At 40.5% G+C, this 20,616-nt stretch overlaps 1 protein-coding gene across 1 annotated transcript in view; it reads right to left on the reverse strand.

The window, feature by feature from the left end:
• Nucleotides 1-15,924, reverse strand: part of LOC108676505 (histone H3.v1-like) — a 21,979-nt gene extending 6,055 nt beyond the window's left edge. Inside the window, exons 1-2 of the mRNA XM_018164586.1 lie at nt 15,889-15,924; nt 26-286 (exon numbers count right to left, since the gene is read on the reverse strand). Of these exons, the coding sequence (XP_018020075.1) occupies nt 26-286; nt 15,889-15,924 (297 nt within the window). The remainder of the gene's footprint in view (nt 1-25; nt 287-15,888) is intronic.
• Nucleotides 15,925-20,616: the final 4,692 nt, after the last annotated feature.

Genomic DNA, 20,616 nt, shown 5'->3' on the forward strand with positions numbered 1-20,616 from the left:
CCTCCTCATTAGGCAGCGTCTTCACCTCCTCCTCATTAGGCAGCGTCTCCACCTCCTCCTCATTAGGCAGCGTCTTCACCTCCTCATTAGGCAGCGTCTTCACCTCCTCCTCATTAGGCAGCGTTTTCACCTCCTCCTCATTAGGCAGCGTTTTAACATTCTCATTAGGCAGCGTCTTCACCTCCTCCTCATTAGGCAGCGTCTTAACCTTCTCATTAGGCAGCGTCTTCACTTCCTCCTCATTAGGCAGCGTTTTAACATTCTCATTAGGCAGTTCCTTCACCGCCTGCAAAGTTACACGGGGAATAATTTTATTTAATAAATTTTGATTATTTAAAATTTATTCACTGCAATTTAACTTCTATCAATTTCAATTTTTACTATTGCAATCGTTGCAACCAAGCTGCAACCGTAATACCTAAGGTATATTATATAATATATTATAACATATATTATAATATATACCTTATATATAACGTATATAAGGTATTATTACCTAGCAATATCATATTAACATATAATATTTGAACTCCCCAATGCTTTTAACATAATAATTCTTCACGATAATTATGTTCTGTTCTTCAATTTACAAAATCTGCATCAAATTCTTCACTTTCTGCAATTCTTTTATTCGATGAAATTCTTCCAATAAGTATAATTTGTTAAATCGTTGCTATTTTTTAAATTTGTAACATTTTCAACTCATATTATAATTTAACTTATGTCTTATTCTCTATATGTATTCATTTAAATTCAGTCTGCTTCTCAATTTGAGGCAAATAAAATCGCTTTAATAATTAGGAGATCTTTGGTGTTTTCAAACGCTATAAGAACTTTATTTAAATAAAATTTAACAAATCTTAATTAATTATTCATATTTACAATTCTTCAATCGCTTCAATGTTTTATCAGTCGTCGCACTGCTTGAATTTAAATATTTCGCTACAATTTCTAAAAATTCTACAATTTATCAATCGTTAAAATTTAATAATTTTGAACAATTCGTAAAATCGCAAGAATTTTTTGCCCTTTTTTCAATAACGTCACTAGTATTTATAACTTCATAAATTCAACTCGAAAATTCTCCCAAACTTCTTTAAAGCGGCAAAAAGTCTTTTATAATTTCGCAAGTATCAGTTAAGCCATTTCTAAAATAGAATTAGTTAACTGTTCAAATTCCTGAAAGCCTTACCGGCGCTTCAATTCTTCAAATTTCTTCAATTTCTTTTCATTAGCTTCAATTTCATGAATTTTCACAAGTTATTCAATCGCTAACATTTCTTTAATTTCTACAAATTTTTTAACTGCTACGATTTTTTCCATATACTTCAATATCTTCAATAGCAACAATTTCGAAAAATTATATAGAAATTCAATTGTTTCATTTCATAAAATTTCAAAATTTGGCGAAAATAATTTCTTAAGGTGCGTTCTCGTGCGGGCTTACATGCTTTCTGTGGCATTTTTTAACTAACTCAACCGGCATTCGCTGGTTGATTCAACGTTGAAACAACTACGCATTACGACGTTGAGATCGGGATGAAAAGAGGTTTAGAATGAAAACTGAAGCAACGTCTTTCATGAAACGTCGTACTGACGTTTCAATGCAACGTGGAATCAATGTTGCCACTACGACGTTGCTGCAACGTTGAATTCTATGGTTGAATCGACGTTGAATCAACTACGCATTACGACGTTGAGATCGGGATGAAAGTAGGTTTAGAATGAAAATTGAAGCAACATCTTTCATTAAACGTCGTTCTGACGTTACAATGCAACGTTGAATCAATGTTGCTACTACGACATTCCTGCAACATCAAATTCTCTGATTGAATCAACGTTGAAGAACAAACTTTTTTTTTCGTCCGTGGCAGGATTCGAACGCGGGATCGCTGGAGACCGCGCGACGCCTTAGCAACCTTGACCACGGCAGCTCGCGTGCATGAGCAATAGAAATAAGCTGAAGAATTGTTCGACTCCTTGAAAATTGAACTGCATTCTCAAGTAGGTTCACCAACACCCCTTCTTAACTCCCCTACTTAACTCCCCTGCAAGTGTTGCAAGACTTTCAACACTTGCATCAATAGCGGCACTTGAATGGCGTCTTTAGGTTCATTTTGATGCATTGCAAGGCTATTTTCACAAATGCTACCGTAATTAGCTACACTTGCAGCAATGCTACCGTAATTAGCTACACTTGCAGCAATGACGCTACAGTGAAACGCAAATTGAACTCACATGTTGCAACACTTGCAACATTCGCGGCATTTTTGGTCCGTGGCAGCGCGAGTTGCGTGATACAAACTGATTTGAGAGAATCACCATACACATAACTGGTGAATAATCATCATACACATAACTGGTGAATAATCATCATACACATAACTGGTGAATAATCATCATAGACATAACTGGTGAAAAATCACCTTAACTGGTGAATAATCATCATACACATAACTGGTGAATAATCATCATAGACATAACTGGTGAATAATCATCATACACATAACTGGTGAATAATCACCCGATAAGCACTGCAGTAAGTGAGGCAGTAGCAGCAGTAAGTGAGGCAGTAGCAGCAGTAAGTGAGGCAGTAGCAGCAGTAAGTGAGGCAGTAGCTGCAGTAAGTGAGGCAGTAGCTGCAGTAAGTGAGGCAGTAAGGGTAACTGCCGCCCGGCGCTAATAGGCCATTAGAGGCACTTAGTTAGCGCCTCTACGGTGACACCTGCACGCACACACGCACACACGCACGTACACATACTCACACGTACACACACTCACACGTACACACACACACACGCACTCATACACACACGTACACACACTCACACGTACACACACACACGCACTCATACACACACGTACACACACGCACACATGCACACACACACACGTACACTCACACACGCACTCATACACACACGTACACACACTCACACGTACACACACACACGCACTCATACACACACGTACACACACTCACACGTACACACACTCACACGTGCACACACACACACACGCACACACTCAAACATATGCACACACGCGTACATTCACAAACACTCACACACACATACAGTCATACATACACACGCACCTTCAAGCACATGTACAAATTCAGAATTCACACACACAAACTAAGAGCAAGTATTTCTCTACAAAACATTTATAGTCTCGTTTGTCACCTATGAGCGACTCTTAAAGCTCTAAGGAGCAACTCTTTAAACACCAACGATCGGCTCTCTGTTCTCCTAAGAGCGGCTATTTACGCCCCTAGGAGCGGCTCTTTAAGCCCCTAAGAGCGGCTCTTTACGCCCCTTAGAGTGGCTCTTTATGCCTCTAAGAGCGGCTCATTACGCCCCTAAGAACGGCTCTTTATGCCCCTAAGAGCGGCTCTTTATGCCTCTAAGAGCGGCTCTTCACGCCCCAAAGAGCGGCTCTTTATGCCCCTAAGAGCGGCTCTTTACGCCCCTAAGAGCGGCTCTTTTTGCCTCTAGGAGCGGCTCTTTATGCCTTTAAGAGCGGCTCTTTAAGCCCCTAAGTGCGGCTCTTTAAGCCCCAAAAAGCGGCTCTTTGAGCCCCCTAAGAGCGGCTCTTTACGCCCCTTAGAGCGGCTCTTTAGGCCTCTATGAGCGGCTCTTTACGCCCCTAAGAGCGGCTCTTTATGCCCCTAAGAGCGGCTCTTTAAGCCCCTAAAAGCGGCTCTTTGAGCCCCCTAAGAGCGGCTCTTTGAGCCCCTAAGAGCGGCTCTTTATGCGAGTAAGAGCGGCTCTTTGAGCCCCCAAGAGCGGCTCTTTACGTCATTGAGAGCGGCTCTTTACTCCCTTAAGAGCGGCTCTTTAAGCACCTAAGAGCGGCCATTTAAGCCCCCTTTAAGTGGCTCTCTAAGCCCCTAAGAGCGGCTCTTTAAGCCCCTAAGAGCGGCTCTTTTCGCCCCTAAGAGCGGCTCTTTAAGCCCCTAAGAGCAGCTCTTTAAGCCCCTACGAGCAGCTCTTTACGCCCCTAAGAGCAGCTCTTTAAGCCCCTAAGGGCGGCTCTTTAAGCCCCTAGGAGCGGCTCTTTAAGCCCCAAAGAGCGGCTCTTTAAGCCCCGAAGAGTGGCTCTTTAAGCCCCTAAGAGCAGCTCTTTACGCCCCTAAAAGCGGGTCTTTATAACGCTCCTAAGAGCGGCTCTTTAAGCTCCTAAGAGCGGCTCTTTAAGCCCCTAAGAGCGGCTCTTTAAGCCCCTAAGAGCGGCTCTTTAAGCCCCTAAGAGCGGCTCTTTAAGCCAATTAATAGGAGCGGCTCTTTAAGCCCCTAAGAGCGGCTCTTTAATCCCATAAGAGCGGCTCTTTACACCCCTAAGTGCGGCTCTCTAAGCCCCTAGGAGCGGCTCTTTAAGCCAATAGGAGCGGCTCTTTAAGCCCCTAAGAGCGGCTCTTAAAGCCCCTAAGAGCGGCTCCTTAGGTCCCCTAGGAGCGGCTCTTTAAGCCCCTAAGGGCAGCTCTTCACGCCCCTAAGAGCGGCTCTTTACGCCCCTAAGAGCGGCTCTTTAAGCCCCTAAGAGCGGCTCTTTAAGCCCCTAAGAGCGGCTCTTTACGCCCCTAAGAGCGGCTCTTTACGCCTCTAAGAGCGGCTCTTTAAGCCAGTATTGATTGGCAGGCGCAGCTGCTGTGTTGGCCTTTGCCGCGTCGCTCAATCAGACACGTGCGACCTGCGCGCCAATCACCTGGCCACTCAATAGCCACTCAATGACCAATCATTAGAAGCCACTCAATAGCACTCATTAGCAGCCAATCATTGGAAAATAATGTAAAGCCACTCAGTGGATAACAATTAGCAGTCACTCAGTTGAAAACAATTAGCACCCACTCAGTGGAAAATAATTAGCAGTCACTCAGTGGAAAACAATTAGGAGTCACTCAGTGGAAAACAATTAGCAGTCACTCAGTGGAAAACAATTCGCAGCAATTCAGTGGAAAACAATTAGCTGCAACTCAGTGGAAAACAATTAGCAGCAGTTCAGTGGAAAACAATTAGCAGCAATTCAGGGAAAACAATTAGCAGCAACTCAGTGGAAAACAATTAGCAGTCACTCAGTGGAAAACAATTAGCAGTCACTCAGTGGAAAACAATTAGCAGCCTCTCAGTGGAAAACAATTAGAAGCCAATCAGTGGAAAACAATTAACAGTCACTCAGTGGAAAACAATTAGCAGCCACTTAGTGGAAAACAATTAGCAGCCACTTAGTGGAAAACAATTAGCAGGAACTCAGTGGAAAACAATTAGCAGTCACTCAGTGGAAAACAATTAGCAGCCACTTAGTGGAAAACAATTAGCAGTCACTCAATGGAAAACAATTAGCAGTCACTCAGTGGAAAACAATTAGCAATCACTCAATGGAAAACATTTAGCAGTCACTCAGTGGAAAACAATTAGCAGCCACTAAGTGGAAAACAATTAGCAGGAACTCAGTGGAAAACAATTAGCATGCACTCAGTGGAAAACAATTAGCAGCCTCTTAATGGAAAACAATTAGAAGCCACTCAGTGGAAAACAATTAACAACCACTCAGTGGAAAACAATTAGCAGCCGATTAGTGGAAAACAATTAGCCGTCACTCAGTGGAAAACAATTAGCAGCCATTCAGTGGAAAGCAATTAGCAGTCACTCAGTGGAAAACAATTATCAGACACTCAGTGGAAAACAATTATCAGTCACTCAGAGGAAAACAATTAACAGTCAGTCAGTGGAAAACAATTAGCAGTCGCTCAGTGGAAAATAATTAGCAGTCACTCGATGGAAAACAATTAGCAGTCACTCAGTGGAAAACAATTAGCAGTCATTCAGTACGTCCCATCCCCTGCTTACCCCGCCCCAGCCCACATCGTCTAAAATCATCCACATTGCTTATATTGCATCCGTCGCCCACATCACATATAGCATCTGTCGCCCACATCTTACATCACAACTGTCAAGATGTATCTCACAAGATCCCATAACAATATAAATTTTACATGTTATCTTCACTATCCATATATCAATAATAGCAATAATAAATGGACGTAATAATGCAAAGTTTTGCCGAACCTAAAATAATTAGATCAATAACTTATAAAATAAAAACCCAAAAACAACAATATTATTTACTATCAACCATATACTTTTTACTATATTATTCACTATCAACTATTTTGATTGCTATTAACTATACTATATTACTATTTACTGACGATATACTATTTACAATACTATATAATATTTACCATACTAAATACTATTTACTATACCATATAAAAGATTTACTATATTAAATACTGTCAACAAACACAAATGGTCGTTAAAAATGTCACAGTTTTTCTTTAAACTTGAAAACGTAAAAACAGCGACTGTTACGTACAACCGATTGACTAGGACAGCCAAGAAAAATAAGATAGACGATCCTACTTCTCAGGGCTGCCCTATACTGTCCTATTTACTTATATCCTACTAACGCATCCTACTCGCCTGAAGTTTTCATGGAGTCTTTGCATTCAGTTTAATGTTACAAATTTTGAATTTTTCATTCTGGTGTCTCCATGCAAACTTTCAGGCGAGTATGATAGGTAAATAGGGTAAGACAACCCTGAGAAGTAGCATGGTCTATCCTATTTTTCTGTGCTGTCTCAGTCAATCGGTTTACTCGGTCTAGTAAGCCCAGTCCAGCAATCGGCCTGCTAGGTCCAGTAGGCCGGGTCCAGCAATCGGCCTGCCCGGTCCAGTAGGCCCGGTCCAGCAATCGGCCTGCCCAGGTCCAGTAGGCCGGGTCCAGCAATCGGACTGCCCGTTCCAGTAGGCCCGGCAATCGGTCTGCCTGGTCCAGGAGGCCAGGTCCAGCAATCGGACTGCCCGTTCCAGTAGGCCCGGCAATCGGCCTGCCCAGGTCCAGTAGGCCGGGTCCAGCAATGGGCCTGCCACGTCCAGTAGGCCCGGCAATCGGCCTGCCCAGGTCCAGTAGGCCAGGTCCAGCAATCGACCAGCTCTATAATCTAAGGCCACAGCCCGGGGCCACGATCCGCTCGCATCTCTCAATGACGCGGAGTTGTTACGTGTAATTGCGGGCGTCGGTGAACGCTTGTCATTGTTGCGTGGCCAGAAAAACATAAGTGGCGCGCCCGCAAACCCGGCAAAAACTGAGGTATGAGCCTCATGCCCAGGCTCGGGGGAGGGATGGGGCACATCCGTGGGGTATAGAGGTGTATCTGTGGATATAGAGGTGTATATGTGGGATAAAGAGGTGTTTGTGTTGGATATAGAAGTGTATATGTGGGGTATAGAGGTGTATATGTGGGGTACAGAGGTGTATCTATGGGATATAGAGGTATATATGTGGGGTACAGAGGTGTGTATGTGGGATATAGAAGTATATATGTGGGGTACAGAGGTGTGTATGTGGGGTATAGAGGTATATATGTGGGGTTATGAGAGGTATACCCGTTTGAGCAAGGCAGTGAACATTTTAGCTTTCACTGCGAAAAAATTTCAATTAGTTGAACTTATATGAATTAATTTGAAAAGTATTCTTCTTTAACTTGTTAAAACGAAATTTATTTAATTAGGTTAATAAAGTTAACTAAGATAATTCAAGTTGAAGCAGCTGAATAATGTTGGTTCAAGATAAATTAATTGCAATAAGTTAAACTAAGTAGAACTAAGTATACAGAACTTATACAGCGATGTCTGAATCCAACTCATGCGACGTGGTTTGAGGTATAGCGTCGATGCTGAAAGCAGATGAATGACCTGAATAATGTATGGTGTGTCTGCTCATACGTGTATATGCTGTCATACATATGTACTATGCGTATAGTATTCGTTTACACAATGAATAGTTCGTTAACTATTGCATTGTGTGTTCATACAGTTCTGTATTGTACGTCAACCATTGCATGGTGTGTGTATAGTATGTACATGTATGTTCATACAATTCTGTCATGTACGTCAACCATTAAATGCATGGAGTGTGTGTGCTCATACAATTCTGTATAGTACGTCAACCATTGCATTGTGTGTGCGTCCACAAAATTTTGTATTTTAATTTAAGCACTTCATCGCAAGCAAAACAATGAAGATTTGTAATGCTATTCTATGGGCAAAATTAAAGTACAATTTACAAAATAAAACATTTCTAGAAGAAGGAAAAAATCTCGCCGAATTAACTGGAAAAATAACAAAATTTAATGTTCGTGGAAATGAAATTTCAGGAAAGTTTGTCAGATTTGACCAAACATTTAAAATGTTCCCTTTTGCAGTGAAGGCAATATGATTAATTCAAGACTCAACCCTTCAACCCACTCAACCCACTCAACCCTTCAACCCACTCAACCTTTCAACCCATTCAACCCACTCAACCCTTCAACCCACTCAACCCACTCAATCTTCAACCCACTCAACCCCTCAACCCACTCAACCCACTCAACCCTTCAACCCACTCAACCCTTCAACCCACTCAACCTACTCAACCCTTCAACCCACTCAACCCACTCAAACCTTCAACCAACCCAACCCTTAAACCCACTCAACCCACTCAACCCGCTCAACCCACTCAACCCTTCAACCCACTCAACCCTTAAACAAACTCAACCCACTCAACCCACTCAACCCACTCAACCCTTCAACCAACTCAATCCACTCAACCTACTCAACCCACTCAACTCTTCAACCCACTCAACCTACTCAATCCTTCAACCCACTCAACCCACTCAAACCTTCAACCAACCCAACCCTTAAACCCGCTCAACCCACTCAACCCACTCAATCCGCTCAAACCACTCAACCCTTCAACCCACTCAACCCTTCAACCCACTCAACCCTTCAACCAACTCAACCCACTCAACCTACTCAACCCACTCAACCCTTCAACCCACTCAACCTACTCAACCCTTCAACCCACTCAACCCACTCAAACCTTCAACCAACCCGACCCTTAAACCCACTCAACCCACTCAACCCTCCAACCCACTCAATCCTTAAACCAACTCAAAACCCTCAATCCACTTCATACATTTCACTCCTTCATACATTCCAAACTCTATTTTCTTCCACAGTGATGAGTGATGGCCGAGGTTGTTCCACCTATGACACACAGGCAGCACTGAAACACTCAGCTGCTTAGGTGACATTAATGAAAATATTTCAAGCCACACATCATCGGGCAATACATCATACGTTTGAGCGCAGTCCATGACGGCAGCTTCATGGAGCATGGCTGAGAGTCAATGGCTTTAATCTTGTCAAAAATATAAGGGGTTTAGAATCAAGACATAATTATCTGACTTCACCAAAAAACAAATTAAGATCAAAGCTTATAACTTATGGAGCACTTTGAAGACTAATGTTCTTAGCAGCAGCTCATCACAATTGACAAAAGTCTAATTAAAGTTTAAGAAGATTTTAAGCATAAGTAAGCTTCTGTAAAGAAGACTAATTGGGTTTGAGAATCACATGTAACAAACAAAATTGCAGAAATCAGTAAATATTTTTCAAGCTTTAGGCCAAAAACCAAGGAGGAAACAAGACAAAAGAAAGAAAAATGCATGCTAGGAAAATAAGAATTGTTGTGCAAAAAAATCTAATATAGAGACTTGACTAAAGATAACAACTGCAGTGCATCTTCAACATTAAAGGATTTTCCTAAAAAATAATAATTCTTCATTTCTCAGACTTTGCCAGAGTTCATTCTAAGTCTTTTCAACAATTTCAATATGATAATAGTGCTACTGCTGCATAGCAAGAAAAATTAATAATGGTAAAATAATAAGCCTATTAATAGCAATTAATACGCTCAACCCACACAACTCTTCAACCCACTCAACCCACTCAACTCTTCAACCCACTCAACCCACTTAACTCTTCAACCCACTCAACCCTTTAACCCACTCAACCCTTCAACCCACTCAACCCTTCAACCCACTCAACCCACTCAACCCACTCAACCCACTCAACCCACTCAACCCACTCAACACNCCCCTCCTTCCCTCTGCCCTCTCCGCTTCCCTTCTCCCCCCTCCTTCCCTCTGCCCTCTCTGCTTCCCCTCTCCCCCCTCCTTCCCTCTGCCCTCTCCGCTTCCCCTTTTCCCCCTCCTTCCCTCTGCCCTCTCCGCTTCCCCTCTCCCCCCTCCTTCCCTCTGCCCTCTCCACTTCCCCTCTCTCCCCTCCTCCCCTCTGCGGTTTCCCCTCACATTGCGACGCTTGAGGGGACACGTGCGCCTCTGGCAGCTACACGCGCCTTCGCCATAACAACATCAACGATAACAAAGACAACAACACCAACAACAACAAAACCAACAACAATAACAAAAACGAAAACAAAGACAACATAGATAACAAAAACAAAATCAACATTAACAACAACAACAATAAAGTCAACGAAGACAATAACGTGAACGAAGAAAACAATGAAAATGAAGACAATATGAACAACAACTATAACAACCATAATAGAACAAAGAAAACAATATAGAATAGAACAAAAAAAATGTACGATAACACCAGTCCCTCAATACACGATAACACCAGCCCTTCAACACACGATAACACCAACGGGATTGGTGATTGGCTGAGGTGCCGATTGGCAGCCAATATTTAGGTGATGAAATTTCTCCTAATTACCCTCTAGCAGGCTGCCAATCATCCACGTCCGCTCGTTCCATCCAATCATTCTGCCCAAGACATTTCAGATGGCTGCCAATCACTTGCCCTGCCAATCGTTTGCAATCTGATTCTTCAATTCACATTTATTTAATTCAAGTAATCCAATCATTTTCTAATCATTTACCCAATCAAATCGATTGCCACCCGAGCGCCAAAGCCAATCACTAAGCAGAGTCAGCAGAGTCAGCAGAGTCAGCAGAGTCAGCAGAGTCAGCAGAGTCAGCAGAGTCAGCAGAGTCAGCAGAGTCAGCAGAGTCAGCAGGTTGTTTGTCTCAGTAAATCCTGTTCAGCGAACAAAAGCGGACGACAAATGAGGCGCCGGCAGCAGGCCGAGGCGCTGCGCCTAATTGACTTGACTGACTTGACTGATTGACTTGCTTGACTTGCCTACTTTGAGTGATTTTACGGACTAAGTGTCTTGGCTACTTAACTGACTTGACTTTATTGACTTGACTGACTTGGCTACTTCGAGGGACTTTACATATTTGCTTAATTGACTTGACTGGGTGTCATGGATAACTTTACTGACCTATATTCATTGATTTTACTGACTTGACTGAGTGAATTGACTGAGCGACTTGACTGAGCGACTTGACTGACTGGCTTAACTGATTGACTTGACTGAATATCTTGACTGACATTACTGTATGACAACTGGCTTGATTGAGAGACTTGACTGACTAGGATAATAATTGACTGGCTGAGTTGATCAACTTAACTAACCTTCCCAGTAGACTTTTCTGACTTGCCTAATTGACTTTACTGATCTTCCTGGCCTTCCAATATGAATGACGTCACTGACTTGACTAATTTGACTATCTTGACTGACTCGACTGAATGCCTGACTCTAATGGCTGTTCGTGAGGCTCATTAATTACTACTTTACTAACCAACAATACTTCATTTATCCTGCATGTCGTAAGCCGTAATCCTCATTAAGTCGTTGGCAGTAATAGGACGTTAGTAAAAATAAGTCGTACAAGTCGTGATAAGTCGTAATAAATATTAAAGACAGGCCCTGGCATGAAGCTGTTCATGTAGTTCATTACGACCTAAATAAACAACATTTTTTAGTATCTATTTCTCCTCAAAATTCGTAGCAAGTTTTAAGTAGTAATGAGTCGAAAGTCGTTATTAGTCTCAAGTAGCTAAATCGTAATCCACAATAAATCTTAAGTAGTAACAAGTCTCAAGTATAAATCAGTCGTAATCCACAATAAGCCTTAATTCGCAACGAGTCTCAAGGAGTAATGAGTCGTAATCCAGAATAAGTCTTAAGTAGCAACAAGTCTTAAGTAGTAATGACTCGTAATCCACAATAAGCCTTAAGCAGTAACAAGTCTTAAGTAGTAATGAGTCGTAATCCCCAACAAGCTTTAAGTAGTAACAAGTCTTAAGTAGTAATGACTCGTAATCCAGAATAAGCCTTAAGTAGGAGCAAGAGTTAAGTAGTAATGAGCGTCAAGACAGGCTCGGCATAAAGCTGTTTGCGCGGCCGGCTTAAGCGCCTGGCAGTTCATCTCTGAGCTGCCGTCTCACGCTTAAAAAAACCGCGATTGTGCCGCCGGTTGAGACGCGCATGTGTAGCCGTGTACACAATATTGTCAGGGATGTGTGTGTTGCTGTGTATTGTATATGTGTTGTGTTATTTATTGTGTATTGTTTATGTGTTATTGTATGTTATATGTGAGTTATTGTTGCTGAAAGTATTATTGTATACGGAGAATTGTTATTATTGACAGGCATTGTGAAGTCCTAAAATGAATACAACTAAAAGTAATTTAGTTGTATTCATTTAGTAACTAATACGTTATTAAATGAATTCATCATGTAACTGGCAGGTACAGGCCAGTTCACGAGAAATTAGGGAATAAATCTGGGACGATATTTATACGATGGCAAGTGTGCAATATTGTTTATAAGATGGCAAGTGTGCAATATTGTTTATATGATGGCAAGTGTGCAATATTGTTTATATGATGGTAAGTGTGCAATATTGTTTATATGATGGCAAGTGTGCAATATTCAATAACTGGCTTAAGTTCATGAATGATATTATCAAATAAATGATATTCATGAATATATTATTAGTATTTATGAATATATTAATGATATACATGGCTTGATAACCACAGTCATGTCCAAGCGCCTCCTATGCTAATTGAAAACTCAATATTGAGCAGTAAAACAACATAATGGAAAAACTATATTTTGTGGTAAAAACTGAGTTATGTGGTGTAATAAAGTATACAGTATACTGTATACAGTATTGTAGGATACAGTATTATAGTATTATAGTATACAGTATACGACAATATAAACTATAAATAGATAATATACTTTAACAAACATCCGCGGGTTGCGGGAAGTTACGTGCGGCGCCCGTGGAGTTTGTTGCGGTTTTGGCCTCCGCCGCTTCAGTGCGATGAGGCCATCGCCTCAGTGAGGCTGATGAGGCCATCGCCTCAGTGAGGCTGATGAGGCCATTGCCTCAGTGAGGCTGGTGAGGCCATCGCCTCAGTGAGGCTGGTGAGGCCATCGCCTCAGTGAGGCTAAGGCGGTAACAGATGGTGACTAATAGATGAACAAGATGAGGCGGTATCAGATGGTGACTAAGAGATAAACAAGATGAGGCGGTAACAGATGGTGATTATATGAGATTAACAAGATGAGGCGGTAACAGATGGTGACTATGAGAGATGAACAAAATGAGGCGGCAACAGATATATAGTGACTAAGAGATAAACAAGATGAGGCGGTAACAGATGGTTACTAATTAAGAGATGAACAAGAAGATATAGGAACAGCGATGGTGACTATAGAGATGAACAAGAGAAGGCGGTAATATATAGATGGTGGCTAAGCGATGAACAAGACGAGGTAGTAACAGATGGTGACTATATAAGAGATGAACAATTAAGACGAGGTGGTATATAAGAGATGGTGACTATGTAAGAGATGAACAATAATTATTAAGACGAGGTGGTAATTGAGATGGTGACTATCAGATGAACAAGACAAGGCAGTAACAGATGGTGACTAACAGATGAACAAGAAGAGTTGGTAACAGTGGTGACTAAGAAATGAACAAGATGAGGTGGTAACCGCAATGGTGACTATAAAAGATGAACAATTAAGACGAGGTGGTAAGAGATGGCGACTAAGAGATGAACAATTAAGGCGAGGTGGTAAGAGATGGTGACTAAGAGATTAACAAGACGAGGCGGTAACAGATGGTGACTAAGAGATGAACAACAGGAGGCAGTAACAGATGGTGACTAAGAGGTGAACAAGAAGAGTTGGTAACAGTATGGTGACTATGAGATGAACAAGATGAGGTGGTAACAGCGATGGTGACTATAAGAGATGAGCAAGTGAAGGTGGTAACAGTTGGAGACTATAACACATGAACAATACGAGGCGGATAACAGATGGTGACTAAGAGATGCACATGAGGAGGCGATATCAAATGGTGACTAAGAGATGAACAAGACGAGTCGGTAACTCATGCAGATAGTGACAAGTGATGAACAAGACGAGGTGGTAACAGATGGTGACTAAGAGATGCACATGAGGAGGCGATATCAAATGGTGACTAAGAGATGAACAAGACGAGGCGGTAACTCATGCAGATAGTGACAAGTGATGAAACATTGTCATGCTGGGTAAGTGATGGTGAGTGTGAGTAACTAACTAGCCTGCCATGAAGTATAGCATGCAGCTCGCTAGTTAGGCTATCACTAGCACATTGCTATGCTCTTCGCTCAGCCTCTATTATCATTGTAATAGTTTCACTCCTCCAGCGCCGGCACCTCATTGGTGAAGGAAGAGATTTGTGGGAGGGATTAGGGAGCGAAGGGAGGCGCAGGGGGCGGCCGTGGGATGCGAGGAGTCCTTTAAGGATATTTAGAGTCAATTTAGGGAACCTAGGGAGTAGCGTGAGCTAGTCACCGAATTGGCCCTGTGCCGACCGTTCGGGAACGATCCCGCTTCTGTTGTACTGGTGGGGAATGGGTGGGGTAATGGTAGTGGGAAGGGGGAGTTGGAGTGTCAGGGAGATCCTCCTCAAGAGCTTGGGCTGCTCCTAACTTGAACACAATCTCGGGCTTAGGGGATGTGTCGTTTCATGTCCTCCATACAATGGAGCTGTCGAGAGATTCAACTGGACGACATTCGGCACCACCCTCTTAGAGGGCGTGGACCGTGGGCGGTGCCAAGCCTGTGTCAGCGATCTCATACCGACCAAAGTGATCATTCTTTTAATTATTTTCATCACCTAGACGAGGTAATTTAGCGAGAGTAAATAGTATTAGGAGCAGCGGATGAATCACTGCCTCGACGGCCATTTGGCTTCTCCGACACGCCAAAGGCATTTCGGAGCGCGTCTAACGACACCGGCGCTTTGCTCCATCAAATAGGGTTTTATTAGAGAGACTTTCGGCGAATTGGTTTAGCTAGCCGCCGGTTTAGGATCCTCAACAACCGCTTACCTTTGTGTCGTGCTCAGATATATCAATAAATCTTGGCACCGAACCGCCCTATGGTGTAGAATCAAAGGTCGTTCAGTGGCCCAATGTTACAGAGACGACGACACTCTCGTGAAGACCCAATCTAAACAAGTGGCCCAAAGTTTTGGGTCCGAGACAATATCGTGAAAACCCAATCTAAACAAGAGCACTCGCCTCATCACGGCTGTCGTGATCTTTAGCTTCAAGATCATAGCCAATTGAGGATTCCGTTCCAGTAGCTAATGGATTTTCTGGTGCAACACTCGGCATGGCAATTCGCTGATTGTGATTCGATATCGCGAAGCTTTCCAAGTATTGGACTTCAAATATAGTTCTTAATATCATATCGCATTTGACTTCAATCTTAAATTTAATAACGAAATTTAACTTCCACGGCTCTAGGGGGTCATTTTTCTGAAACTGGAACAGTTAAAATCGTTTCAGGTGATTAAGTTTACTGACATTTCCAGCCAGAAATACACACTGACTGCCATGGCGAACGCTACCGGTCACTAATTGACTCCGTGTATTCTAATCGCCTTCATCTTTTATTGAGAGTCACGGTAATTGATGTTATATAGATTAGTCATTAGCCATTAGCTTGGTAATGGCTATTGACTGTGATGACACCTTTAGAAAGACTCGCCTCTATAATTACCCCCAATGACCTCGATCAGGTCTCAGCCTGGCTCGTGACACTCTCTAATTACCTGCTTGTTATCGCCGGCCACCGTCTGGCCACGCATGATACGGCGATAATTTTCTATAAGGTTTATTGATGCCTAATGACCCTTGACTTTCTATAGAAAAAGTACGGGCGTTTTATCGCTGGCCGACCGTCGGCCGACGCTGGTCGGGCTCCAGTCTCGTTCCTCAACCGACATAGACTAAGCTGATGAATTAAACTATTATTATTTTCTTTCTTCACGTTGACTTTATAATGTAAAAAAGTTGAATATTAACAATGGATTTTGATGTGACTCTCAAGACTCGCTCATTAAGGCGTGAGTATCGAGTTAACAAGTTCGTTGGTGGCATTAATGGCACAATGAATGATTAATGAGTTCAGCGAATTAGCGTGCACTGTGCAGGGTTTCGTCTAATAAACTTCTCATTAGTAAAGCCGGTTTTATATTGCTTCAAAGACAATGTTTATCGATACGCATTAATTCTGAATTGAATTTAAAAACTGAGCTGTCAGTGGCGCAACATACAACTATACATCCAGAGTAATGCGTGTGACTTTGTCCAACATGCAATTAATAGACAAAAGCTCATACATTTTTCTCATATACATTCCAAGATAATTTTCTCACACATTTCAAAAATATATAGCGGCCAGAAAATCGAAAGTATTATTTTGTATAATATTCGTAAATATTTTCATGATGAAAACGTAATATGCATCTATTGAAAAAATTAACTTCAAATAGTCTTTTGATCAGTTTATTGTTACCAAGGAGAAGATCGTAAAAAGTGTCGCACATACGGGTTAGATTATACTAAGAGAAATGAATGGGACTTTAATTGTCCCATTCATTCTTTTTAATGTAATTTAAATTTAATATTATCGGTCATTTTAACACAGTTTGGCCCAGCAGAAGGGCGTATATACGTGTTATGTACAGAAAGTGTTTCGATATTTGGACAAGATGACCATATGCAAGTCATTTCTTTGAGTGTATATAGAATTAAAAAATTCTGGCGTAGGATGCACTGCAATTAAATTCCGATTGTAAGTATTTGAAATTAAAGCATTATTTTAAAAACACTTTTAGACTTAGAAGAAATCTTGGTACCCATTTACTACATATAAATCAGGGTAAAGCTGTATGATTCGAATATTAAATTCGAATTAGAATATTGAATTTGGATATACGTTGAAATTTGAAACGTTGAAAATATACTTTTTATTCAACTTTTTAATGTGTGTTTTATTCAGTGATTAAATAGGCGTTTTAACAGACATTTGATAGACATATTTTAATAGGCATTTAAGCCAAATACGAAATAAAAGAAAAACTGTCAAACTTAATCCAAGTTCAGATTTTATTACGACTGCAACTGATACGACGACTGCAACTGATACGACGACTGCAACTGATACGACGGCTGTAACTGATACGACGACTGCAACTGATACGACGGCTGCAACTGATACGACGGCTGAAGGAGTTCCAGGCCACAGCATCTGGGGGAGGTCCTGGGGGAGGAGCTGGGGGAGGGCCTGGCCAGCTCGGCGGGGCTGAGGCTGGGGCGCTGGATCAGTCCAGCAGCGCTGCCTCCTCCAGTGCCGCGCGTCCAGGCACTGCCACTATTGCCTCTGCCACTATTGCCCTGAGTGATATTCCTCTGCCACTATGGCCCTGGTGGCAGAACTGAGTGATATTGCCTCTGCCACTATTGCCCTTTTGGCAGAACTGAGTGATATAAGATAACGTCTGCCACTATTGCCCTGGTGGCAGAACTGAGTGATATAAGATAACGTCTGCCACTATTGCCCTGGTGGCAGAACAGATTGATATAGCGTCTGCCACTATCCCTGCCATTAATGCCACGAGTCGCAGTTATTCTGGAACAAGATACAAGTGATGTTACTTATCGTACCGTGCAATATAGCGTACAGTTAAGTGAGATACATCACCGTGCAACTGTTGATGCGTACGATGGTGTAATTATTGGAGTTAATAGTGTGGTAATTAATAATTATAATTAAAGGTATAATAATTAATGCTTATATATATTTAATGTAAAGAGCATATGAAAGTTGGGTTATATTTTCAAAGGTTAATGGTGGTTCAATTCATAAATAACTAATTAATTTATAACGTTTAAATTAAACAAATTTGGAATATAAATGACGTTCAGTTTAAGCAAACCATTTGAAGATTAACATTATTATATTGACGCTCTAATTTACAGGATTCTATTGGATGTGAGTAGGATGATGCAATAAAATTCAATATATTCTAGAAGAATAGACAATAACACAAAAATATAACTCAGTACTCACTGCAGTGAGTGACAGAGAGCGCATTTTCTCGTTAACGAAAACTTGAGGTCACGGACGGACGGACGGACAGACGGACATGACGAGCACAATAAATGAGAAAATGCGCTGAAAAAGATAGTATAGTATAATAATACTTAACCATATACCGACATACATCAGAGTACACCACGACACACAAATGAAACACATACAATTGTATAACACATCCATGTATTGTCGGAGTGTTTGGGTTGTGAGACTAACTATATATATATGCATGCTATCTATATAACTATAATAGTTAGTGTGTCACTATATCTTAATAATAACTTCATTGGACAGACGGATCATTATTTAATGGAGACCATCTATAATAATGGTAGAATATTTCACTATAATGGTATATAGTTATGAGTAACCATTTCTTTGACGTTATAGGCATATAAAAAAAATGAAGGCTTTTCAATAATTTATTAATGTGTGTCTGATTGAGTTTTTGTGTAATTTGTATATTGGGAAAATAAGTAATATATTCCGTTATTGTTATATTATGGATATCTAAGATATGATGTATACGGAACGTAATATATTATAATATTATATTGTGGATATATATGATGTATACGTACGTTCGATACGCACGTACGTATACATGCATCATATATACGTACGTGCGATACGCAACATAATATATTATAATATTGTGCATGCGTAATACCTTACGAATCCGCAATGCTTATACCGTGTTGGAGTATATTATGTATATAATATAATGTGGTATAAAAATATGCTACATTATACTATACATAAAATATATATGAGATGTTTGCCATAATACTATACCACATTATATTTTTATTGATGGAATCGAGAGGCACGGCCATCTGGTATGGTTGCTTTAATATAATGTGGTATATTATTAATATGTCAAACATCTCATATATATTTTATGTATGGTATAATGTAGCATATTTTTATACCACATTATATCATATATAAAATATACTCCAACACGGTATAAGCATCGCGGATTCGTAAGGTATTACGCATCCACAATATAATAAAAATTATGTTGCGTATCGTACGTATACATCATATATATCCACAATATAATAATATAATATAAAATGGATACACTTATTGCCTACTTTATTATAATAACATTATTATAATAATGATCCGGAGACCAGATCCCTAAAAGGTTCTCAAATCTTATAGAATAAAAGTTCAATTAACATAAAATAAATAAAACAATAAAATTCCTTTAAAATTTTGTTACCGACATCAAGCGAGGGTAATTACCTAAGTTGAGCGAGAGTAACATCGGGTATTTTCCAATATATTGATTAATTACCCTATAAATTATCCGCAGGATTAAAGAATATAATCCTTAAGAGATTTGAAAATGCTCTATTTCTTAAGTCCTATAACTTTTCTCTAATATAATTATTATCATGAGACGTGAGCATTGGTATATTTTTCTAATCATCAAAAATCATTTCATCGAACATTTAATTTACGTTCTTCAATTTTACCAAATTTTGAAGTGATAGTGAACAGCTAAAATAAAAATTTGATTTTGTTCATTCACACCCCCACTCCACAGTTGAAAATCACCTTAAGAATATCCCAATTAAAAAAAATATCATGTCCCGGTTATGTCTTCACAACACGCATATTCACAGACATACATAAATATTTTTAACACTTCAGTGTCCAGCTACACATGAATGTATATATATATATATATATATATACATGTCGCCTTTCAATATAATATTTTTAGTTCATGTATATGAAGCTCATTCATGGACAAATGAATCGCCTTTAATTTCAGGCTGCGCTCTGACGCTATATGACCCAGTGGACATATACATAGACTTTCAAATTTTTTTCATTGAATAAATTTCTGGAATGTGGTGTTTTGAAATCGCAATAAATTGGTAGCTTAAGGGTTAAACATGCATGAGAACAAATAACAACCCTTTTTCTCTTGTCCCTATATAGCATGCACATTTATACAATCTTAACCCGTCAATTTTACCATCCAATTTTTCTACTTTTTAACTTGACATCCAACCTTTTCTATCCTGCGGTTCCTAACCTTCTGTTTGTCCATTTCTTCCCACGAGTTTGCAAATTTTCACCCTCGTATATGCCCTTTCTACCCTCTTATCATATATTTTTATTTAAAACCTACATTTCATCCTCGAGGGTGCCATTTATAATTTTCGGTCTGCGATTTTCAGCCGCGAGTCTGCCATTCCTACCCTCCATCTGGCCTATTTCACCCCTCAAACTGCCATTTTCAGCTTACCGTTTTCAATTTTCAAACTGATATTTCTACCCTTCAATAATACTCCCATTTCCAATTTCCAGTCGGTTATTTCTATCCTCCAACTTGGAATTCTACCCTCGAAACTACATATCCACGTACAATCTTGCA

The sequence above is a fragment of the Hyalella azteca genome, unplaced genomic scaffold (assembly GCF_000764305.2).
Source record: "Hyalella azteca isolate HAZT.00-mixed unplaced genomic scaffold, Hazt_2.0.2 contig5520, whole genome shotgun sequence".
Classification (NCBI taxonomy): Eukaryota; Metazoa; Arthropoda; class Malacostraca; order Amphipoda; family Hyalellidae; genus Hyalella; species Hyalella azteca.